We start from the raw sequence: 25,965 nt of genomic DNA, 5'->3' as shown, positions 1-25,965 counted from the left end.
CTAACTCAGACCCCCTTTACACTGTCCCCTGCAGAAATTACCTTGTTCTTCATCATCATCTATCAGAAGGAGCTGAGCTTTTATATGAGATAGTGGTTTGCCACACATCTGAGTAGTGATCACTGTGAAACCACTCTCTGTATTTGAAGATGTTTTGTTTCCTTAATTGCTTGAAATCCATTAAGATCTTACAGTTTAGCATCTCTCTTTACTTGAATCAAATGGAGCTAAGGGTGTACCCTCTTTCATATTCTTATGAACTTCAGCTTCAAAAGATGGCAGGGCAGTTTCCCCAAATTATTGGATCCATTCTCAAAGTTTCTAAACTCCCATGCCTACTATTTTTTAAATGAGGTGACTCCTAGTAATTGTTATCTCAGTTAATAACTTATCAGCTCCATGAGGGCAACTTCTGTATCTGTTTTGTTCATCATTCAACCTGGGTCTAGCACTGTGCATGATACATGTTTGAATAGTCTCTGGCGGATCAAAATTTTTCACCTCCAAGTGCTCTGTCATTTAGCCTCCAGTATAGATGTATTTTTTGAACCACCACTGGTAACAAAGATTCATAAGTGACTTGTTAAAAGTCACCTAGCTAAATAGTGGCAGAGCTAAAATTTCATGCCATATCTAATCCAGCCAGTTTTTTGGATGTGAACCTAGGATTTTGGATTTTACAATATGGCACATTATCTCCTCTAGACGTAGTTCTGCTGTTTGCTTTTGAAAATCTCTTGCTTTTCATGCTATGAAAAGATTTTGTGACATGTTCAACATTCTTCAGTTATTTGGGTCATTATTAAGAAACACCTACTATTTCTAGTTTCTGCTAGATTATTTTCAACATTAAAATGAGTCTACAGATATAGTACAGCTCTTGTCCAGGAATTCCTTCTATGACTGGTTTTATTTTCTTTTTTAAAGTTTTTATTGAAGTATAGTTGGTTTACATTGTTGTGTTAGTTTCAGATGTATGGCTTTGATTTTTAAAAGACATGAATTTTTTTCTCATACCTGCAGGAAGCTATTTTAATTTCTTAGTCATGGGCAGTATTAGAATTTTCATGTTTTTGTTTTAATCACCAAGAATCAGTAGAAATGTTATTCAAAAAGTGTCTCCAGGAAATATTATTTCTTAATTTAAGAAATGATTCTTATATACTAAATAGCATTAAATTAATGTTAGTATTAAAAACACCTCATGATATTAAAATTTGTTGTTCCACCTACCTTTTCAAATGATAATTTTCTTATATTCATTCAATCCATTTAATATTTCTGAGACTTTGTGAAATTCTTTGTGCAGTGTTGACAGCGTTCATCTTTATTAAAATTTAAACAGAGAATTGTCTGTGCTGTATATCAGCCTGGACCCTTCTATTTCCATTCTCTGTGTTTGGGAAGAGTCTCAGTGAATTGAACCTTAAGCCCTTACTGTATTTTCACAGAATTGACATTTCCAGAGTATTTTCTAATGTGCCAGGAGTTCAAGATCTTTTATATATATGATCCTTGAACCTTAAAATGACTGTCAGGAAGGCATTAATATTTGCGTTTTATGTATGAGGAATCTGAGACAAAGAGAGGAAGTGACTTATTGAAGATCACATAGTAAATAAGTGGCAGAGCCAGGAATCCAACCAATGTCCACCTGACCTTAAAAACCAGTTTCTTGCACCAAGCAGGAATAGGATGAGTTGAGAATGCATCCAAATTGAAGAACCTCATATTCATGTTTATCATGTCTGTTTTATTTGTTGGTAGATTTGATGGTTAAGACATGTAGTCATGACACTAAATGCCATTCTGGAACATTTTACTGTGGCCGCTGCTGCGTGTCTGTCATTACTGTCTTAATATTCTTTATAACCTTCATTATAGACCAAGGAAAAAAATGAAATCTTTGGTTTCAAAATGCCTGTTTTAGACATCTCTGAAGTATCATGGTACTCACTACCTTGTCGTTGTGGTTTTTGCTTAGAGATCAGTTTCTTTCATGTCAAGCTGGATGTGCAGTTGAAAATGTGGTCTGGATATAAGCATGGTCTAGTTGGGCTTCCCAGATGGTGTTAGTGGTAAAGAACATGCCTGACAATGCAGGAGACATAAGAGATGTGGGTTCCATCCCTGTATCGGGAAGATCCCCTGGAGGAGGGCATCCAACCCACTCCAGTATTCTTGCCTGGAGAATCCCATGGGCATAGGAGCCTGGTGGGCTACGCTTCATGGGGTCGCAAAGAGTCAGACATGACTGTAGTGACTTAGCAAGCACACTGTCTAGATCAGTACTGTCCAACAGAACTTTCTGCAGTTGTAAATACAATTTTTTGCTTTTTCCAGTATAATAGTCACTAGTTACATACATGGGGCTATTGAGTGCTAGAAATGCGTGCAGCTAGTGTGACTGAGCAACCAAAATTTTAAATTTTATTTAATTTTTATTTAAATTCAAATAAAAATATAGCATAGTTTGAGGTTGTAATTGATCCTTGTGTTTGATGAGTAATGATAGAATTTGAAGACATCCAATAATTAGTAGTAGTTTAAAAGTTGCATATTGGTTTTCCAACAACATAAAATTTGGTATGTGTTTATCCTAAAGCCATAGGACCAAATAGAGTACAACAGTTCATATTTCCAAAGCACTTTCTGATCATTCACAATCTCATCTGATGAGTATTTCAGGTATGATATCATTTGGGACTTGTGCTTGCTAATGGATCACAGAAGAAAGAAGAACAAAACCATTTACAACTTTCTTGTGCCGTGTCCCCTCTTTTTGAAATGGACATCATTCTGGCCCCTTGATGCTCAGGTTGCAGCATGAGAGCTTGCAGAGAAACCCATGTTCTGTTCTCTTCTGCTCATTGAGATTGAAGAGTATCCCTCTCCCCTCACCTAGAATTACCAGTAATGTCATTTCTTATATCTAAAGAGAAAGTGGAGACTGTTTCTATATTTAGCCAGCAAGCTATAATAGTTTGATAGCCAACGAAAGAAAATGTAGTTTTCCTTTCAGCAATTTCAAAGTAAATCCTCAGGGCTACAATTTTAGTTTTTTGTTTTGGGAAATATGACCCAGAACTCGGAAATGTTCTACCTAAGATTAGTTTTTAAATTGATGTCTTCCAAAGAAACTTTGGATGGAATTAAATAATAGATTTTATATAATAACTTGAAAAGGCATTTGTTTCTCTGGAGTTTTGATAGATTCAGCTTCATTTTGCTTGTTTGGTCTTATGAAATAATTTGTAGACCCTATTAATTTTGTTATATGTCACTTGTGTTACTTAGTATATATTTTTTGCTGTCATTTTATTTGTAAAATACCCCTCTCCTTTCTATCAGAGCTCACAACTAATCAACTCTGGGTGCTTTTGATTTTTCTGACTATGCCAGGCCGTTGAATGAAGTTCCCTGTAGTGAGAAAAGAGAGCACATGGGATTCGTGACTTTATGTACTCCAACAATAGAGCTTTTATGACATTGGAGGTGGTTAAAAAAGCTAGAAGTAGCTCTTAAACATGGCATCACTGTGTTGCCCTTTTTTTTTTTTTTCTTTCTGTATTCTTAGAGCTGCCAGGAGTGCATCGGGCCTGTAATTTCCTGTTCTCTGAATCCCCCATCTTTCTCCAGCTCCAAGCTTTGTGTCCCACAGCCTGTGACTCTGTGCTAACAAATCGCTATTGTCCAGTGGGGCGAATGGTGGCTGGAACTAAAGAATTGCTGTCTGGTTTCTATTCAAATCCAGGTAGTGAGGTATATGAATGGACTTTTCGAATCGTCATGTGAATAACGTCTGCTCGGCATGAAGGCTCAGAGCCATACTAGGAAAGATTAACTCCTAGGCTGACCACTAACATTTTTTGTGATAGGAGGTAGAAACATTCCCAAGTATCATTTTATTCACACTTAATTTTCCATTTCATCTTCCAGAAGTAGAGTTAGCCATTCAACTATTTGGCTACTTTTCTCTCAAGTGGTAGTGTTTCTGTTGGTAATATGGAAGTTTGGGAAAATGCTAAGGTGTTTTTACTTAGAGCACTGTTGTTTTCCATGAAAAGTTTCCTACTTTACATCTATATGACATAAAGTTATCTTTGTAGCATACTTGCAAAAATGAGAGAGAGCGAGAGAGAGGCTTTCTCTGAGAAATCAAGCAAAAATACTTTCTAACCATTGAAGGGAAAATCTCCTTTTTTTCGGTGCATTCTGAATACTTCTTTGGTTTTTTTTCCTCCCAAAGCACAAATTTATACAAAGAAAATAGAAACAACTTCAAATGCAGTGTATTAACCAAACAAGCATACCTCCTTCAAATTAGGAACCATCGTAAACATTTGTAAGTATAGCAGAATCGGGATTTTTTAAAATTAGGTTGGAAGCTTGACGGTAATTCATAATTCTCATTACCCTTGGAAAATTGTTATATTATCTTTCTCCTCTATACCTGAAAAAATGTCCACAGGCTTAAAGGGCCATGCTTTTTACATTCCTTCCATATCATAGGTACTATGGAACGAGAGAGCCTTTTATGTTTCTTTTTGTCTTAAACTCAGACAGCTTTGTAAGCAGTAGTGTGTAGATTACAAGAGTTAGACAAAAGCAGGCGCGACTGAGAAGAGTTGAGGGGGGGAGAGCTTGGGGCACTTCCTGTCACTCAACACATTCCAGATCACTAAAAAATTTCCACACCCTCTGCGTTTCCCTCTTGCCCACCCCAGATCCCAGTATTTTCTGATTCCATATGTTGTGGTATTCATCACACTCCTTTGCTATCACTGGGCCCTGGCAAGACTGCTTCAGAGAAGATGCATTCCTTCAGATTGCACAAAGCATAGCTGGGAAAATGGCTGGCAGTTTCAGAATCTAGTCACGATCGCACGCATGAGCACCTCACACATCCATGCCCCTTTCCCCCCCTCTCCCGCCCCTGCAGCTGGCTGACCTGTCTCACCCACTGCTGGCCTATCGAACGGCCAGGACTGTCTGGTTTTGGCTCATGCCTTTGTCCATGTCTGGCTTAGTTCCTCTCTGTCTACGCTTGCCTCTACCCCCACCGCCCCAGGCAGCACAAGTGTTTGGCCACACAAAACTACAGATAGAAAAGGTGGTAAAAACTTCAAACTTCGCTAGATTTTCCAACAGTTTATTCTTCCGTTTATTCAATTTCTCCCTTCTTTAATACTTCATTTTAAGAAAACAAATACGAAATTAATTATCTAAAGGCAAAGAATGCAAAGCAACCTTTGTGTTCCTTATAATAACTGACTTCATAACTCTCTCCAGCTGCGTTATGGGGTGTGTATAAAAAGCTTCTGTTCTGAGAACAAAGGAGCACGTGCAGAAATGAGACTAAAAAATCCACTGACAGTATTTCACCACACAAATTACTTAAAAGATTTTAGTCAAGACTCTCAACAGATTCAATGTTAAAATGGTTTTTAGTTTAAAAAAAAAAAATTGAAAGTGCTTACCCAGTAAAAGAACCGAAGTAGTCCTGAACTGTTACGTAAGACTTTTTACAGTTGGATCTTTGTCAAAAGGGGGTGGGGGTGATGGGAGAAAGCAGCAACAACAATCAAAAAAGTTCGAGCTGCTGTGGCTTAGAGGACAACTTCTGTGTTTCCAGATAGGATTCTTGCTGCAGAAATGGAACTCCCAGCCAGCACAGCATCCTGTCCCGGTAGAGAAATGAGTTTGTCAGTTTGGAAAAAAAAAAAAAGGTACTGGAACCCAGACTAGACGAGGTATTGAACCGCGCCAGATTTCCTTGCAGCCCTGTCTGCTCAGCTCGCATTGAACTATATATGACCCAGATGATGGACAGAAGCACATTCAGTCATGTGCACACTGGAAGAAAGCGGATTTGCTGGTCCCTGGCAGTGTTGGGGTTTGTCTTCTGATTGGGCTGTGCCCTGATCAGTGAAATGTGAAGCCCTCACCATTCAGAGGCCGTAATTCAGGACTGGCAGTTTGAGTGTCTGGCTGCCTCTAGTCACTGAGAGAGACTTTGAAGGTGTTGCTTTTGTTTGGTGACATTACCCACTCAGAGGCTACTTACACCTATGTACTAGTATTAGGAGCAATGCTAGTCTTTCTGAAATGCCAGAAGGAAGCCAACTTGGCCTGAATTCTGTATCATCTTCTTGTTGATGAACTTTGTTCTAACTTAGCCCAATTATTTGATTTGAGAATTTTTGTGATCTTAACCAAGGCTTATGTCTAGACCACACCCCAGCTGTGATTTTATGGGTTTGATAAGGTAAAAATAAAGGTAGCATTTGACTTTGAAGCTTTCTAGATGATATAAATTGTTCTTAATGGAAATTGGATGGAAGGACAGCAGAGAAGTTTGGGATTCTGGAGTCTTTGAATGTGCTAGGAAGAACCTTTATCTCTTACTATTGCCTTTGTGAAGCTGTCACTCTTATCCTAATCCTTAATCACATAGGCAGCTGCTGGGGGGAAGCTACTGAAGTGTTTACCCCATTCAACTGTGACATAGTCTTTATGCAAGAACCACAGTCTACTCTCTCTAGTCTATCTGAACTAGGGTCCTTGGGATTTATTTTCTGTCTTTCTGGGCCACTAGGAAACAAGGCCATTATTTGGACTGTTGGTTGTGACATTTTTATTTAGTGTATGAAAGTTACTTTATTTAATGTAAATTGATATTTAAAAAAAATTGAATGAAGTTGTTTTATGGGGCCTTAGCACTGATAATAGGAAATATACCCTACATGGACCAATTGATTCCCCCCTGCCCCTCCCGCCCCTGCTGGGGACTTTCTTGTTTGTTTAGGAATTAGCTTATATATAATCCTAAACTGGTATTTAGACATAAAAGTACTTTGGTTTATTTTCTGTGCTTTTTAGACTTTCAGAAATAAATCCACGGGCAGTGTATAACATCTGTTAATTTTGCTGTAAATTCTAGGTTTGGGTGTGTAAGGAGTTGTTATTTCTTAGATGTCATGTAGTATCTTATATATGGTGACTGTCTAGGAATTCTCTTGTCTTAACCTGGAGAAGCTGGGTTGATACACTATGGGATATAACAGTGATCAAAGTCAAAGAAGAAGGGATGCACCCTCTCTGTAAACTACACAGCAGTCATTCCTTTTTTTTCTTTTAATTGTGGTAAAATACACATAACGTAATATTTATTATTTTAACCATTTTTAAGTCTACAGTTTTATAGCATTAGGTACATTCACATTGTTGTGCAATCATCCCTGCCATTTTCTCCAGAGCATTTTCATCATTTCTCAAAACTGAAACTTTGTACCTAACATAACATTAACTTCTTATTCCTTCCTTCCCCAGCCTCTGGCAACCACTATTCTTTCTGTCTCTATGAATTTGACTACTCAAGATGCTTCATAAAAGTAGAATCATACAGTGTTTATCTTTTTGTGACTGGCTTACTTCACTTAGCTTAGGGTCCTCTAGGGTCATTCATGTTGTAGCATGTGTCAGAATTTCCTTCCTTTTTAAGGTTGAATAATATTCAGTTGTATGTATAGACCACATTTTGTTTATCCTTTCATGTGTTGATGGACACTTAGTTGCTTCCACCTTTTGGCTATTAAAACAGTCATTGTCGCAGATTTCCCTGGTGGTCCAATGATTTAAGAATCTGCAGCTTTACAGCGTAGGGAATTCAAGTTCAGTCCCTGGTTGGAGAACTAGGGTCCCATATGCCCTTTGGAGCCCTCGCCACAGCTAGAAAATCCGTATTCTACAACTAAAGATCCAGTTGATACAATGAAGATCCCACATGCCCCAGCCAAGATCCAACAAAGCCAAATAAATACAACAAAGTTTTAAAAATACATTTAAAAAAAGACAATCATTCTTGACCATTCTTCTTGTAATCTTAAGAGGGCTTCTTTACAGAGCTATTCTGACCATCTTAAAAGCTATTCCTTTTTATAAGTTGGAAGGGTTTTGGTGTGCCTTTTAACTCTAGACTGACTGCTGCTGCTGCTAAGTCGCTTCAGTCATGTCTGACTCTGTGCAACCCCATAGATGGCAGCCCACCAGGCTCCGCCGTCCCTGTGATTCTCCAGGCAAAAACACTGGAGTGGGTTGCCATTTCCTTCTCCAATGCATGAAAGTGAAAAGTGAAAATGGAGTCACTCAGTCATGTCCGACTCTTAGCGACCCCATGGACTGCAGCACACCAGGCTCCTCTGTCCATGGGATTTTCCAGGCAAGAGTACTGGAGTGGGGTGCCATTGCTTTCTCTGACTAGATCCTAATATCAAATTTACTAGAACAGGGCAGATTCTTTTCAGGCTTCTTGGATGAGAGTTAATACGTAATTCTTCTATGCTTATTTTTCATGGGTTTATCTTTTCCTTTTTGGAACTTCCCTAGTGGCTCAGAGGGTAAAGCATCTGCCTGCAATGCAGGAGACCTGGGTTCGATCCCTGGGTCAGGAAAATCCTCCGGAGAAGGAGATGGCAACCCACTCCAGTACCCTTGCCTGGAAAATCCCATGGACAGAGAAGCCCCATAGGCTACAGTCCATGGGGTCGCAGAGTCAAACACGACTGAGCAACTTCACTTTTCACTCTCTTTTCCTTTTACACAGTGAGCTCTTCCTGGGCAGGGACTATGGTCAATTTTTTTTTGAATTGTGCCTTTTATATCAATAAAAATTAGTTGGAAGAGTGTGAATTAATTAATAATAGAATAATAGCTGATTTTATTGGATTTTTATTATGTGCAAGACTCTTAACAGATGTTTATTATATGCATTATTTAACTTTCAAAACAACTCTTAGATAAGTACTGTTATCTTTGTTTAATATTAATAAGTAAGATAACTTGTTCAAGGGATTTGAACCTTGTCTCTTTTGGCTCCTGAGCCGTTATGGAAACTTAATAATGAGATGATCAGTGTGTTTAAAAGCAGATTAAGCCTATGCACTGATTTGAAATCAGTTATTCTTTCATTAGGTATCAGGAGCTATAGCCCTGTGATAGATATGATTCCTGAGTGGATACTTGGAGGAAAGCTTGCCAGTTAATTAATTGAACCTTCTATAGGGCTGAACAATCCCTTGTTGAACTCAGTTTGCAGATATTCCTGTGTATGTAAATTCTCTTTCTTACATTATTTTCAAAGTGCAGTTAAATGAATGCGCTAAAACAAACATGTCTATGATCTTCATATATATATATATATATATATATATATATATTTATTTTGTACTGTTCTAGGTGCTAAGGAGAGTCAGGAATAAAAGAGAATGCTTCTCTGAGGAAGTGAATAGACAAGCTGAGAGCCAAATGATGACGAGAAGAATCCTTGAGTATAAAGATCCTGAAGAAGTGTGATCTGGGCAATGAGAATGAGATATAAGAGCTCTAAGATACTAATAGGATTGAGTGTGGTGTGTTTGAGGAGCAGAAAGGATAGCTGGAATGGAGTGAATGCAGGGAGGAGGTCATGTTGAAGAGGTGTGATGGGACCCTATCATGTAGGGTCTTGTAAGCTGTGATAAGTAACTTGGACTTTTCCCCAGATTTGATTTTTTTTCCCCAAATGGTGGGGTTTTAAGCAGAAGAGTCCTCCTGCCACTACTGCAAAGCACGTGGGATCTTAGTTCCTATACCCTCTGCAGTGGAAATGCAGAGTTCTAACTACTGGAACACCAGTGAATTCTGCTGATGACAGTACCTTTAACTGGAGTTCTTCCCAGGCTGGAGACTTTGCCAAGGCTTTTGTATGTTAGTGGCCTGCTCTAGTTGCCCTAGCAGAATGATACCTGTTTAGAAGAGTGCTAGAGCTGCCATTGGTTGCATTGCTCCTTCCACATCAACAAGAGTCTCTTGTTTTCACAACATTGTTGTTGTTTGGATAGGGTTTTGTATGCTTGTTTTTTGTATTAATTTAGAGTAAAATTCAATTTTAATTAGACTTGGTCTTTCAGTGTCAGTAATTTAAAAAAACATTTCCTTCACACATGTTGATGACTCATTGTTTAATTTATGTGATATACTTAAAGTCATATTGATAGGATTCTGAAATTGATAAACAGGAACTTTTCCAGTATTCTTAAATAAAGTTGTAATTAGATATTTTGACTCTAGTAGAATTAATTGTTAACATTTCTCCCATATTACTTGATTTTTTTCAAATATTCTGAAAAATATTGAACATCACATACCTGATAGTCTCATAGGTCAGTTCAGTTCAGTTACTCAGTCATGTCTGACTCTTTGTGACCCCATGGACCATAGCATGCCAGGCTTCCCTGTCCATCACCGACTCCTGGAGCTTGCTCAAACTCAGGTCCGTCGAGTCGGTGATGCCATCCAACCATGTCATCCTCTGCTGTCTCCTTCTCCTCCTGCCTTCAATCTTTCCTAGCATCAGGGTCTTTTCAAATGAGTCAGTTCTTTGCATCAGGTGGCCGAAGTATTGGAGTTTCAGTTTCAGCATCAGTCCTTCCAGTGAATATTCAGAACTGATTTCCTTTAGGGTGGACTGGTTGGATCTCCTTGCAGTCCAAGGGACTCTCAAGAGTCTTCTCCAACACCACAGTTCAAAAGCATCAATTCTTCGGTGCTCAGCTTTCTTCACAGTCCAACTTTCACATCTATACATGACCACTGGAAAAACCATAGCTTTAACTAGACGGACCTTTGTTGGCAAAGTAATGTCTCTGCTTTTGAATATGCTATCTAGGTTGGTCATAACTTTTCTTCCAAGGAGTAAGTGTCTTTTAATTTCATGGCTTCAGTCACTATCTGCTGTGATTTTGGAGCCCCCAAAAATAAAGTCTGTAACTTTTTCCACTGTTTCCCCATCTATTTCCCATGAAGTGATGGGACCAGATGACATGATCTTAGTTTTCTGAATGTTGAGCTTTAAGCCAACTTTTTCACTCTTCTCTTTCACTTTCATCAAGAGGCTCTTTAGTTTGGGCCTTGCTCAGTAATACTTTTTTTTGCTGACTGTACAGAGCTTCTCCATTTTTGGCTGCAAAAAATATAATCAATCTGTTTCGGTATTGACCATCTGGTGATGTCCATGTGTAGAGTCTTCTCTTATGTTGTTGGAAGAGGGCGTTTGCTATGACCAGTGCATTCTCTTGGCAAAACTCTATTAGCCTTAGCCCTGCTTCATGCCATACCCCAAGGCCAAATTTGCCTGTTACTCCAGGTGTTTCTTGACTTCCTACTTTTGCATTCCAGTCCTCTATAATGAAAAGGACATCTTTTTAGTTCTAAAAGTTCTTGTAGGTCTTCATAGAACTGTTTAACTTCTGCTTCTTCAGCGTTACTGGTTGGGGCATAGGCTTGGATTACCGTGATAGTGAATGGTTTGCCTTGGAAACAAACAGAGATCATTCTGTCGTTATGAACTCCTTATTGCCAAATACAGACTTAAATTGAAGAAAGTAGGGAAAACCACTGACCATTCAGGTATGACTTAAATCAAATCCCTTATGATTATACAGTGGAAGTGAGAAATAGATTTAAGGGACTAGATCTGGTAGACAGAGTGCCTGATGAACTATGGATGGAGGTTTGTGACATTGTACAGGAGACAGGGATCAAAACCATCCCCATGAAAAAAAAAATGCAAAAAAGCCAAATGGCTATCTGAGGAGGCCTTACAAATAGCTGTGAAAAGAAGAGAAGCGAAAAGCAAAGTAGAAAAGGAAAGATATAAGCATCTGAATGCAGAGTTCCAAAGAATAGCAAGAAGAGATAAGAAAGCCTTCCTCAGTGATCAATGCAGAGAAATAGAGGAAAACAATATAATGGGAAAGACTAGAGATCTCTTCAAGAAAATTAGAGATACCAAGGGAACATTTCATGCAAAGATGGGCTTGATAAAGGACAGAAATGGTATGGACCTAACAGAAGCAGAAGACATTAAGAAAAGGTGGCAAGAATACACAGAAGAACTGTACAAAAAAGAGCTTCATGACCCAGATAACCACGATGGTGTGATCACTTACCTAGAGCCAGGCATCTTGGAATGCGAAGTCAAGTGGGCCTTAGGAAGCATCACTGTGAACAAAGCTAGTGGAGGTGATGGAATTCCAGTTAAGCTATTTCAGATCCTAAAAGATGATGCTGTTAACGCACTAGCAAATTTGAAATTTTGATGCCAGCAAATTTGGAAAACTCATCAGTGGCCATAAGACTGGAAAAGGTCAGTTTTCATTCCAATCCCAAAGAAAGGCAATGCCAAAGAATGTTCAAATTACTGCACAATTGCATTTGTCTCGTACACTAGGAAAGTAATGCTTCAAATACTCCAAGCCAGGTTTCAACAGTATGCGAACCATGAACTTCCAGATGTTCAAGCTGGATTTAGAAAAGGCAGAGGAACCAGAAATCAAATTGCCAACATCCATTGGATCATCGAAAAAGCAAGAGAGTTCCAGAAAAACATCTATTACTCCTTTATTGATTGTGCCAAAGCCTTTGACTCTATGGATCACAACAAACTGTGAAACATCCTTAAAGAGTTGAGAATACCAGACCACCTGACCTGCTTCCTGAGAAATCTGTATGCAGGTCAGGAAGCGACAGTTAGAACTGGACATGGACAATAGACTGGTTCCAAATGGGAAAGGAGTACCTCAAGGCTGTATATTGTCACCCTGCTTATTTAATTTATATGCAGAATACATCATGTGAAATGTAGGGCTTGATGAATCACAAGCTGGAATCAAGACTGCCAGAAGAAATATCAGTAGCCTCAGGTATGCAGATGCTAGCACCCTTATGGCAGAAAGAAAGAAGAACTAAAGAACCTCTTAATGAAAGTGAAAAAGGAGAGTGAAAAAGTTGGCTTAAAACTCAACATTCAGAAAACTAAGATCATGGCATGTGGTCCCATCACTTCATGGTAAATAGATGGGGAAACAATGGGAACAGTGAGAGACTTTATTTTCTTGGTCTTCAGAATCACTGCAGATGGTGACTGCAGCTAGGAAATTAAAAGACGCTTGCACCTTAGAAGAAAAGTTAAAACCAACCTATACAGCATATTAAAAAGCGGAGACAGTACTTTGCTGACAAAGGTCCATCTCATCAAAGATATGGTTTTTCCAGTAGTCATGTATGGATATGAGAGTTGGACTGTAAAGTAAGGTGAGTGCTGAAAAATTGATGCTTTTGAACTGTGGTGTTGGAGAATACTCTTGAGAGTCCCTTTGACTGTAAGGAGATCCAAACAGTCCGTCCCTGAAGGAAATCAGTTCTGAATATTCATTGGAAGGACTGATGCTGAAGCAAAACTCCAGTACTTTGGCCACCTGATGCAAAGAACTGACTCATTTGAAAAGACTCTGATGCTGGGAAAGATTGAAAGCGGGAAGAGAATGGGGCAACAGATGATGGGATGGTTGGATTTCATCACTGACTCGATGGACATGAATTTGAGCAAGCTCCAGGAGTTGGTGATGAACAGCAAAGCCTGGTGTGCTGCAGTCCATGGAGTCACAAAGAGTTGGACTGAGCGACTGAACTGATCTGAGCCTTCAAGGTCAGATTCCCTGGAGATTCCCAGTCTCTCTATCTGATTCCAGGGCTGGGAAGCCTGACATCGTGCTCAGAACCTTCACTAACAATGGGAGAACTTCTTTGGTATTATTGTTCTCCAGTTTGTGGGTCACCCACAGGTATGGGATTTGGTTTAATCATGATTGCACCCCTCCTACCGTCTTGCTGAAGCTTCTTCTTTGTTTTTGGATGTGGATTATCTTTTATTGGTGATTTCCAGCATCCTTCTGTTGATAGTTAATAGCTATTTGCATTTCAGTGCTCTTGCAAGAGGCAATGAGTGCAATTCCTTCTACTTTGCCATCTTGAACCAGAATATACTTGTCCTTATTAATTATAGTTATTTGATTTTCTTTTTACTTAAAAATGTTATTTATAAACCACTAAATTGATTTTAAAGCCCACTTAAGGGGCATCCTGAACTTTGAAAAATATTATAGAGGAGAAATCTGAGGCTCAGAGAGGTTATAATTTGTCCAGTGTCACATAGCAAGGAAATATCAGAGCTGGTACTTAAACCATAGCTTGATTCTAAAGCCCTTACTTGGTACATTGTATAACCTTTTTAGTGATGATAACCTTCAGTTGATCTGAACAAAACTAAAACACCATAAATGACCTTTGATAATGATCTTTAATAATAATATGCATGCCTGTGCTCAGTCACTTCAGTCATGTCCGACTGTTTACAACCCTGTGACTGCAGCCCACCAGGCTCCTCTGTCCATGGGATTCTCCAGGGAAGAATACTGGAGTAGGTTTCCATGCCTTCCTCCAGGGGATCTTCCCGACCCAGGGATCAAACCTGCATCTCTTCTGTCTCCTGCATTGGCAGAGGGTTCTTTACCAGGAGAAGCCCAGTAATGATTATATAAAATGTAAATTTTCTAAAACAGAGGCTGCTGGGTGGAACAGAAATAATCTTTTTCTGATCATGTCCTCTGACTTTTTCAAAGAGCTGTTGGCCACTTAGAGTTGTCTTCTCTTGATATTACTCATTAGTTGTACTGGGAACCAGCAGATTCCCAAAGCACTTGTATCTCATTACTCAGCCTAGCCCTGAGCTAATCTTGGCTTCTTAAAATAATAGCTGTGTGAGACCTAGCTTCTGAGAGTGAGAACATGGCCTCTCAAAAGCGAGCTGTTGCAACATAACTTGTAGTCAGTGCTCAGCTACAAGACAGGATATATCCAGTGTCTGAGTCCAGCCCTTCTGTTTCCTGACCTGGTTATGGTAGTAGTGGTTGAGTTAATTTTAAAGAAAGGAGAAATCATGTCCTCCTCTCCCCTGGAGGATAAGGGAAGAGAAGGGAATTAATGCTTGTTGTGTATTATGAGTCACGTGGTTTACTCTAGGGCCTTTTGACATAGGTTTTAATTTAATTCTCTTGACAATTCCATGAGAGAAAAGTTATTATCCCAACTTTTTTCATTTATTTCTCAAGTTAGCATAAAGGAAAATTGATTGTTGGTTATATCTTTTTTTGAATTTCAACACGTGTGATTTATGTAACCACCTCTACCATCAGGATACAGAACAGTTACAGTGCTCCCTGCCCCAAAACTATTTTGCGTATTACCCTTATTTTATAGAGAAGAAACATTGAGACTCAGAGAGAGGAAATGATTCTTAAACAGCAGAAAGTCAGGTAGTGACTGAGGTTGGGACCGAAGCTAAACTATACCTAACTTTGAAAATCATACCTTCACATCAGAGCTGAATTGGAGCTCTGAATTGATGAGACTTTGTAGAAGTGGACGTTTCTAGGCTTAAAGAATAAAGGGTTATGTCATAGGATGGAAGCCTTTGAAAACCCAACACTGTGGAAATAGAGCTCCTTTCTTATTCCTGTGTAGTGTGGGGTCTGCCTTGTATACCTCCAACACTTAATCAGTACAGATTTATGTTTTTGTCTTCATGGAGTAGCTTTTCCATGAAAAACAGAAGTTTAATCTTCCACTTACGTCCTTTATTAACCAGCTGGGTCTTGTTTTTGTTTTTCCTTTCTTCTGCTGTGACTTGGACATAGGTGTTTTTTTTGCCAGGCTTAAATGGAGTTGACTCTCCAAAGCTTCTGAACCAGTTTGTTTCTTGCTTGAATAGACAAAAATAGTCAGGTACCTCAGTGTCTGCTAGGGAATAGAGTAAAATCACATGGGTAGGATTGGGTTGAAGGCATGAGCCATAAAACATTACTCTTGTGGCTGCCAAGAAAGTGTTCATTTTTTTTTAAGAGACTGGTCCAATGTTAGTGATTGATTATATATTTAAAATAGGAATTTTGGATAATTTCTTCAGGTATATGATAAAATTACTTTTCCTCCCCCATTTTGTCTTCCTTGGATCACACCAAGGGTAAAGATGGGAAAGTAGATTGAGCAAAAAAACAAAAAAGATTTGAGAACCACAATGGGCCAAGCCAGATGGTAGGTGCTTTGCAAAACTGTTATTTTGAATTCTTATAATGTCTTTATTGGCATTGTCATTTCCTCCTTGTACACATGAATAAACCTGAGATACATAGTCTCTTCTTCATCATTCCTGAGACAGAGCCAGTAATCTAACTCAGGTGTTTTCTGTGGGGTCTTGTTTCTTGGTCTGTATGGATTTTGTTTTGTTTTGTTTTGGTGTTGCTCCAGTGCTGTCTCTTTGTATTATTTTATTTGCTGTATTCACTAAAGCAATTCCAGTGCCTCTTAAGGGCATTGACAGTGTTCAGAGAATGGTGGTGGTGATTGTACCCCTTAGGACAGACTTTTTTCCTCTAAAGTATCAAAATCATTCTTGAGCGTGTTAAATTTTAAAAGAGATTCAGTTCAGAGGTGTGTTATGGTGCTGTCAACATCATTTACAAATTCAGGCTATCAAAATCTTCAGGAGCTGATTGCAACATGGAGGGACCTAGAGCTGTTGAGATTTGGAATATCTGCTGATCCAGAGCCTCATGGTTACTAGGCAGAAGGTGATAGACCAAAAGGTACTTGGCTTTGGACCCCATGTGGGGTCAGATTATATTACAGGAAGAAGCCAGAGCTAAATTCAGGTCACAGAGAGATGAATCTAGGCTGGTGCCAGAGCTCCCAAAGGATATTTCTGAGGCAGGCCATTGGTGGCCAGTGCTTTGGCCTGACTTACTATTTGTAATTACTAACTAGGTCTCTCCAAGCAGGGCTATTAGCCTGATACATAGAGAGGTCATGTTCAGGAGATAACCTGCCGCTGAAGTTACATGCTTTCTAGAAGTTTACATGTTTACCATTCTGATGAGAGTCCTAAGTGCCCACTGACAAAACATAACATGGCAACTATTAATTTAAGCAATTTTATAAGGAGCCTGGTGTTCTCTGAACTTCGTGAATCTGTGGTTTGGTGAGTGAATGGGTGTGGAGTCTCTCAGTCATGTCGAACTCTTTGGGGCCCCGTGGACTATAGCCCACCAGGCTCCTCTGTCCATGTAATTTTCTGGGCAAGAATATTCGACTGGTTATCACTTTCTACTCCAAGGGCTCTTTCTGACCCAGAGTTAGAACCCTTATCTCTTACGCCTCCTGCATTCTCAGGGAAATTCTTTACCACTAGCGCCATCTGGGAAGCCCTGTGGTTTGGTATCTGACATTAATTTGGGGGGAATTCTCAGCCATTATTACCACAAATATTTCTTCTGTTTCTTTCTTTCTTCTTCTGATATTCCCATTTACACACATGTAACACCTTTTGTTGTCCCACAGTCCTTGGATAGTCTGTTCTGTTGTCATCTTTTTTTTTCTTTGCTTTTCAGTTTGGGGAGTTTCAGTTGTCTTATCTCTATGCTCAGGGATCTTTCTTTAGCCATGCCCAGTCTAATGAACCTATCAGAGCCTTCTTCATTTCTATTACAGTATTTTTTATTTTTAGCATCTCATTTTAATTTTCTTAGAATTTCTCTCTACTTAAATTATCCATCTGTCTTTCATGTTGTCTGTTTCCCATTAAAGCCCTTACTATATTAATCATAGTTCTTTGAAGTCCTGGTCTAATAATTCCAACATTTCTCCAATATCTGATGCTTGTTTTGCCGTTCAATATGCCTTGTGGGTTTTTGTTGTTGTTGTTTAAAATTGAATGCAGTAGTATACTAGGTAAAAACTGCTATAAACAGGCCTTGAGTAATGTAGTAGTAAGATGTGGGCAAGGGGAAGCATTCTGTAGTGCTTTGATTAGGTCTCAGTCCTCTGGTGAGCCTGGGCCCCAGAACAGTGAATTTTACTAATGCTTCTCATTTTTTTCCCCTCTTGGGGGAACAGGGTGGCCGGGTGGTCTGGAAATGGGTATTCTTCCTTCATATGGGAAGCTAGATGAGGCTAGAGTTGGGTACCTTCTTCTGAATTGGTTAGTCTCTGATAAAACTCTTGCAAGGTAGGCTCTGGTAAAATAATTTTTCCCAGATGTAGGCCATGTTAAGAACAAAATGCTCTGGTATATTTCAGGGGTCATTTCCCCCTCTCTATTCCAGAAGCAAGAAGGAATTTTTCTGTGACAATCATTGTGAGGTCCTGGTAGAGGTCTTGGAGGTAAAACTCACGAAAGTGCGGAGCCGTCCTGTGACTGGGTCTCTCTGAAGTTTAACTCTCAGGGTTATCCACACTTATTCTCCAGCAATTCATCAACTACAGCTTATGTGTTCTTAATTAACCCTGGCACTGGTTCCTATGAAATTTTCTGCTCATGAGTTGCAGCTTTGGTGATAGTGAAAGTTGCTCAGTTGTGTCCAACTCTTTGCAAGCCTACGGACTATTCAATCCATGGAATTCTCCAGGCCAGAATACTGAAGTGGGTAGCCTTTCCCTTCTCCAAGGGATCTTCCCAACCCAGGAATCGAACTGGGGTCTCCTGCATTGCAGGTGGATTCTTTCCCAGCTGAGTTACCAGGGAAGCCCCTCTGTTGTCTGTATCTGTCTCCAATTTTGGGGACAGTGGTTTGCCATGTGATCTCATTTCTCTGCTACGTCTAAGAAGAGTTGTTGATTTTACATTTTGTTCCATTTTTTTCCTATTGGGACAGAGTGGCAACTTCTAGGCTCCTGACATGGCCAGACTGGAAACTGAAAGCGGTATTGCTTTTTAAAAAACTTGAGATATGGCTGTCATTTCTTCCTGCTTTTAACCTTTCCTCGTGACTGTCCCAAGAGTTCAGAGCTTGCTTTCTCAGACCTTGTCTCTGGCCCTTGGAATAAGTCCTGTCTCTGGCATCTGCTGCTGCACATTGATAAGGATCACATTTTCTGAATTCAAAATCAGGACAACATATCTCATACGAGATTCCCCCCCCCCCCAATTTTAAGTAGACTGTTTTTAAGAACTGTTTTAGGTTCACAACAGTATTGAGCAGAAAGTTCAGAGAGTTTCCATATACCACCTTCCACATATATTGTACAACTTCCTCCCATCAACATCCCATACCAGAAGGGTACATTTATTATAATCAGTGAACCTACGTTGATACAGTATTATCACCCAAAATTCATAATTTACCTGAGGGTTCACTTTTCATATTTTATATACTGTAGATTTTGGCAAATGTGTCATGGGCTTTCTGTATGGAGATTTAGTTTGAATTCCTGAATGTTGAAATTTATAGGACGTTGATTCACAGAGACTGCAGAATATTGTTATCTTGGAAAATTCAAGTGCAGGCATTGTATGTAGATGAGTCAGATCAGTTTCAGTGCTTTTCTGCTTTGACCTAGTGCTTGAAAGGGCCTTGGAATAGACTACCTAGCAGATAAGCAGAGATGCAGTCTTAGTTTGCTTCAGGTGGCTTGGCAGAGATTGCAAAAGTTCCCATGGTGGGCTATTGGGGACCTGGAGGCTATAGAGTCAGATAGATCTGACTTTCCCTAAAGGTATCAAACAACTGAAATTTGAACATGCATTCGTTTAGAATCGCCATTCTTTTCACCAATTGCTTTAATATTCAGAAGGATCAGTAAAGACCAGTTTTTCAGTTTTTTGGTGCAGGGATGGAAAACTGAAAAAGCCTGTCACTATGTTGTAGTGATTTTTGAAGCAGACAATATTAAGAAGAGGTGACAAGAATATACAGAAGAACTATACAAAAAAGATCTTAATGACTTGGATAACCACGATGGTGTGATCACTCACCTAGAGCCAGACATCGTGGAGTGCAAAGTGGGCTTTAGGAAGCATCACTATGAACAAAGCAAAAAACATCTTAATGACCTGGATAACCACGATGGTATGATCACTCACCTAGAGCCAGATGTCTTGGAATACGAAGCATCACCGCAAACAAAGCTAATGGAGGTGATGGAATTCCAGCTGAGTTATTTCAGATCCTAAGAGATGATGCTGTTAAAGTGCTGTACTCAACATGAAAGCAAATTTGGAAGACTCAGCAGTGGTCAGTCACAGGAGTGGAAAAGTTCAGTTTTCGTTTCAGCCCCAAAGAAGGACAATGTCAAAGGATGTTCAGACTATTGCACAGTTGCCCTCATTTCATATGCTAGCAAGGCAATACTCAAAATCCTTCAAGCTACGCTTCAACAGTACATGAACTGAGAACTGCTAGATGTACAAGTTAGATTAAGAAAAGGCAGAGGCACCAGAGGTCAAATTGCTAACATAGGTTGGATCATAGAAAAAACAAGAGAGTTCTAGAAAAACATCTATTTCTTCATTGACTATGCCAAAGCCTTTGTGTGGATCACAGCAAACTGTGGGAAATTCTTGAAAGAGACGGGAATACCAGATCACCTTACCTGCCTTCTGAGAAATCGGTATGCAGGTCAAGAAGCAACAGTTGGAACCATACATGGAACAATGGAGTGGTTGAAAATTGGGAAAGGAGTATGTCAAGGCTGTATGTAGTCACCCTGCTTATTTAATTTCTGTGCAGAGTACGTCATGTGAAATGTCGGGTGGATGAATCACAAGCTGGAATCAAGATTGCCAGGAGAAATATCAATAACCTTAGATATACAGATGACGCCACCCTAGATGGCAGAAAGCAAAGAGGAACTAAAGAGCTTCTTGATGAAAGTGAAAGAGGAGAGTGAAAAAGCTGGCTTAAAAGTCAGCATTCAGAAAACTGAGATCATAGCATCTGGTCCCATCACTTTATGGCAAATAAATGCAGAAAAAGTGGTAACAGTGACAAACCTTATTTTCTTGGTCTTCAAAATCACTGCAGATGGTGATTACAGCCATGAAATTAAAATACCCTTGTTCCTTGGAAGAAAAGCTATGACAAAGCTAGACAGTATATTAAAAAAGCAGAGACATTACTTTGCCAACGAAGGTCCATATAGTCAAAGCTGTGGTTTTTCCAGTAGTCATGTATGGATGTGAGAGTAGGACCCTAAAGAAGGCCGAGCACTGAAGAATCGATTCTTTCAAACTGTGGTGTTGGAGAAGACTCTTGAGAGTCCCTTAGACAGCAAGGAGACCAAAGCAGTCAATCCTAAAGGAAATCAGTCCTGAATATTCATTGGAAGGACTGATGCTGAAGCTGTAGCTCCAATACTTTGGCCACCCTATGTGAAGAGCCGACTCATGGAAAACACCCTGGTGATGGGAAAGATTGAAGGCAGGAGGAGAAGGGGATGGGAGAGGATGAGATGGTTGGATTACATCACTGACTCAACGGACATGAGTTTGAGCACCTTCAGGAGATGGTGAAGGACAGGGAAGCCTGGTGTGCTGCAGTCCATGGGGTCGCCAAGAGTCAGACATGACTGAGCGACTGAACAACAGTTTGCTTTACATTTTTTCTGATTATATTTCCTTTTGAAATTAGAATACATTTTTTTTCTTGATGGCTATTCATATTCATTGTCAAAGATGTCTTTTTAAGTTTATTTTTCCTGAGAGCTCTGTAGTTAAGGCATATGACTAGTATTCATTTTGGAACTATTAGATATAACTGAAACCATTAAAAACTCAATAGACATAAACAGTGATTTTAATATTTTGATTCGTAGACCTACAGTGACCCTTTTACCTACAGTGATCCTTCTCCTTAGCTACAGACCCAAAATTCTTAATTCTTTCAAATATCTTTATTTGCATGTCCCTTGATCCCTCACTCCTGCACATTCTCCTTCCTACCTTTGTTTGTTTGGTGGGATGAATCACACAGAATTAAAGTTGTGGTCACTTCTGCTACCTTCTTCTTTCATAGCCTCCATACCTGTCAGCCAGACAATTCATCTCTGTCTCTGTCTTAACTTTCACATTTCTGCTTTCATCACTGAGTAACCATCTTTTCCGTTTGTTCCCTGCAATCATTTTTTAAAGCTTGTATGTATTGATACTTTATATACCAGAAACTATACCAGGTATGTATCAATTGGAGTTTAGTTGGCGATATTCAGCACTTTTGGTTGTCTCAACCTGGGGTCAGTGGTCGGGGATGGGTAAGTAGGGACCAAGGATTCTCCTAAATATTCTTAAGGCACAGGACAGCTCTTCCGTAAAAAAGAATTATTAGGTCCAAAATGTCAATAGTGTAGAAATGGAGAAACCTGAATCACATCATTTCATAGCTTATTTAATCCTCACAACTCTTTACATGGGTTTTATTATTCCTACTTTATAGATGATTAAACTGAGTCTCCCAAGATTTAAGTTACTCAGAGTCATACAGCTAGTAAGTAATGGAGCCAAGTTCAAACTTAGTCTGTCTGACTCAGTCTGAGCTTATATTGGTCATGGTGCATAGCCTGCTCTTAACTCAGACCTTTAACTTCTACCTGGTCTACTATAATGGGTTCCTCCCTGATCCTCTTGCCTCTTGTCTCTCCATTTAAGTCTGTCTTAAGCATGGCATAAGGCTCTAATTATACTGCCTCTCTGCTCACAGTCTTCCAATGCATTGGGAATGTAGTTTTGGTTCCCTAGCCTGGGAGTTAAGGCCAGAGCTACTGCAGTCAGTCCCTGAACGACCTTTCCAGCTAATTTTCCACAACTCTGTTCTTTTCAAAGATGTGTTTTTCTTTCTTATTTTTGCTTCTTTATGTATTTTCCAATATTCCATAACATATATACTGCTGTTGTAATTTAAAATGTTTTTAATGGCAGAAAAGAAAATCCAGCCCATCTGATGATTTAGGAATTAGAAAATAAAGTGATTGTATTTTTATTTTAAAGCCCCCAGACTTCCTCTGTGTAATCCTTTGTTCATGCTGTGTCCTTTGTTTCGAATCCCACACAATTCATTATCACCAATTCAAATTCTTTTTGGCCACCAGGGCCCAGCCTGAACACTACTGCCTGCCACTGATCTGGAGAGCAGAGAGGTTAAGAGCATGTGCTTTTACACACTGATAGGGTCAAGTTTGAGATCTGTTTTTTCTGATAGGTACAGCTGTGAGACCTCTAGCAAGTAACCCAGCCTCATTAAGTCTATTGCTCATCTGTAAAATTGAGGTGGTATTGAGCTCACAGAGGGTTTTCGAAATTCAGTGAGAGCTCACATATGAAGTGCCTGGCACAATATGAGTGTTAAAGGAGTCCATTAATAGAGTTTCTTTACTGCATTATTTTTCCACTTCTTTAATTCACACCTCTGCATCTCTAATAATGTAAGTTGTAGTGTCAGAATTCATGCATTTAAATCCTGGTATCATCACTTACTAGTTATGTAAACTTAATCAAATTACCTAGCTATCATGTGCTTCAGTTTCCACATCTATGCACATAATAGTATATGCTCCATTAGGGCTTATTTCAGGATTAAACAAGACAATGTAGGTAAAGCACCTAGACTAGGTCTGGCCCATAACTGCTCAATTATGTTAGCTATTATTACCACTCTTACTACTTAACTCATTATTAGTGCTTACTACTTCTTAACCTCTATTCAACTCATTTGTATACTTGTAACACCTTATCTGAGGATTAACCCCTTGAAGCCCTGAGCACTGGTTTGAATTTAGTTATAATGATGTAGTTATATTTTACTTGCTTAAGGACTTTCACTGACATCACCCTATTTGAGCCTCACAAAAATCATATGAGGTAGGCAGACAAAATACTAGCTAAATATAAGTTTGTGTAGGAAAGGTTTGGGTGTCTGCCACGCTCTAGGTTTTAAGTCCTTCCTTCTTCACCATATTTATCTTATTTGGCTTTCATAGCTATCCTGAAAGGTAGTATTTATTACTACATGTTAAATATAAGGGACCTGAGGCTCAGAAAGTTTAAGTAGCATGATCAAATTCAATCACCTAATGAGCTTCAGAGCCTCAACATGTTTCCACAGAGTTGTGTCGAGTTTCCATGGCCAGGTGTCAGATTTAGTGGTATCTAAGCCAAAGTCTCATTATGTTCCTGTTTCTGCTTTGGGGAATCTGGTCACCTTGTCTCCTGAAGTAGCTGTTGATGTAAAATACTGCAGTAATGTCAAGAGAGGAAACCTTTAGACAAGGACCATTGGAAAAATTGATCTTAGATTTCTTAGTATTCCTGTGTTTTAGAGACTGCTAAGAATGAGTAGATGAACCTCCATTGGTCTAATACCAGTGATTTCAAGGGTCTTTGAACATTTTTGTAACAATCCAGTTTGCTGTACATCCAAGTGAAGTCATTCTGAGACTAAACATTATAACCAATAGTATGTTGGAAGGAGCCCTAGATTATTTGGAATCAGAAGTCTGGGAGTTCTTATACCAAGAATCCTTTTTGAGGAGATTTGGTGTAGTTTTCAAAGTCAAACAGACCTGATTGGAGTTGCCTGACCTCTCTTTAGTCTCTTGTGTGTACAATGAGGAGAAAAATACCCATATGGCAGAGTTTTTAACATTAAATACAGTAAAGTATGTAAACCATTTTGCCTCATTCATAGCAGGTATTTAGTAAAATAAACTGTAATAATATGCTTTTAAAATATTTATTTGGCTGTGGTGGGTTTTGGTTGCAGCATGTAGGATCTTTAGCTGTGGCATGTGAGAGCTAGTTACCTGACCAGGGATTGACCCTAGGCCCCCTGCATTGGGAGCGTGGAGGCTTAGCCACTGGACCACCAGGGAAATCCCAAAACTGTATTAATATTAAATGTATGTTGTTCCCACCTACAGAAAAAAGTCCAGCTATTTAGCTTGTTATATAAGATCTTTCTAAATCTGGCTTTCCTCTCAACATCCCTCAGTCTTTTCCTGCCACTCACTGTCATATTCCTTAAACCCAAGCTACACAAAAGTATTCTTACTTTCAAAACAACCTCTGCTTTTATGTTGCCATGTCTTTGTACATGCTATTGCTTTTGCCTAGAATGTGCTTTCTGCTTCCCCCTTCTCTGCCCGTTGAGAGCATACTCCTTCAAAACTGAGCTCTAATGCTCCTTCTGATTGTCAGGTTTCCATCAGATCTACTCTTACTCCACAGATTTATCACTCCTGCCTGTGAGTTCCCATTTAGCACCTTGTTTGTACTTTTCTTGGGCACCGTAGATAATTTCCTGGTCTGTCTCCCCAACACTTTCTAGAGGGCAGTGACCCTGTCTTAGTGTTTCTGTGGAATTCTGGGGTGGCAGAGTGCATTTGCTCTATCTCACTTGGGACTTCCCCTTCAGTTTGAATTCTGAATGTGAAAAACGTGATGACAGATCTCTTTGTTTTAAACCTCTATGAGATGCAGGCAGTCCACGTGGAGGTTAATCTCATTGCTCAGATTTGGACATCACCATGTGTGCAGTTTCTTTAATCCTCCTCTAGCTATCAAAATGGATTTAGCAGTTGACATCCTCTTTTTTCTGTCTGGGGCAAATGGAGCTTTGTAGAGTTTAGCCTGGAGGAGCAATGACCTTGCCTCCCCAGTTTAGAATGATCCCAGGACATAAAACTAGATGTCCCTGAGGACCTAGGATGGCCACAGTGTCGCCAGTGACAGGAGTACTGTGGCCTTACTTATGTTTATTCAGGAGATTGGGAAAAACATTCAGCCTCTGATTTAATTTTCTGTGACACATTGAGTCTGTGTTTTAGCCTGCAGAACAGTACAGCTGTGTCCTAATTCTTTTCACCCTATCCCGTTCCTACCTTGTGATTTTCATATCACTACCTTTTAAGGCATTTCTATCCTTGGCTGATAGTCTTGCATTGGAAGTCACTGCAGAAGAGTGGAGAAGATACCACTGAATCATCGATGTAAACAAGCAAAAATCACCACTACAAAGGAGCTGAGAGCAATGGCATGTGTTGGGATCAGTAGTAGGTGATCTATTCCTGGGACTGACTTGTTGATGTTTCTCTGCCAAGGGGAAGCTATCTCAATTAATAAAACAAAGCTGTATAATTTGTGTAATGACCAGTATGAAGGGCAGTAATTCACAATAATAACAATTACCATTTTCTGAGGGCCTACTGAGTATCTAGCCCAATGCTAGGTATTTGAGATGGAAAAGTAGGTTGGATGAGGTCCCT

At 39.4% G+C, this 25,965-nt stretch overlaps 1 protein-coding gene across 1 annotated transcript in view; it reads left to right on the top strand.

Moving 5' to 3' along the window:
* The window catches only part of NR6A1 (nuclear receptor subfamily 6 group A member 1), a 212,964-nt gene that overhangs the window by 93,174 nt on the left and 93,825 nt on the right, over window positions 1–25,965 (top strand). Inside the window, exon 4 of the mRNA XM_052648702.1 lies at window positions 2,681–2,688. Coding sequence (XP_052504662.1) covers window positions 2,681–2,688 — 8 coding nt within the window. The remainder of the gene's footprint in view (window positions 1–2,680; window positions 2,689–25,965) is intronic.

This window comes from Budorcas taxicolor, chromosome 11 (genome assembly GCF_023091745.1).
Source record: "Budorcas taxicolor isolate Tak-1 chromosome 11, Takin1.1, whole genome shotgun sequence".
Classification (NCBI taxonomy): domain Eukaryota; kingdom Metazoa; phylum Chordata; class Mammalia; order Artiodactyla; family Bovidae; genus Budorcas; species Budorcas taxicolor.
Note: the sequence above shows the minus strand (reverse complement) of the source record. Positions and strands in the feature narration are given on the sequence as shown.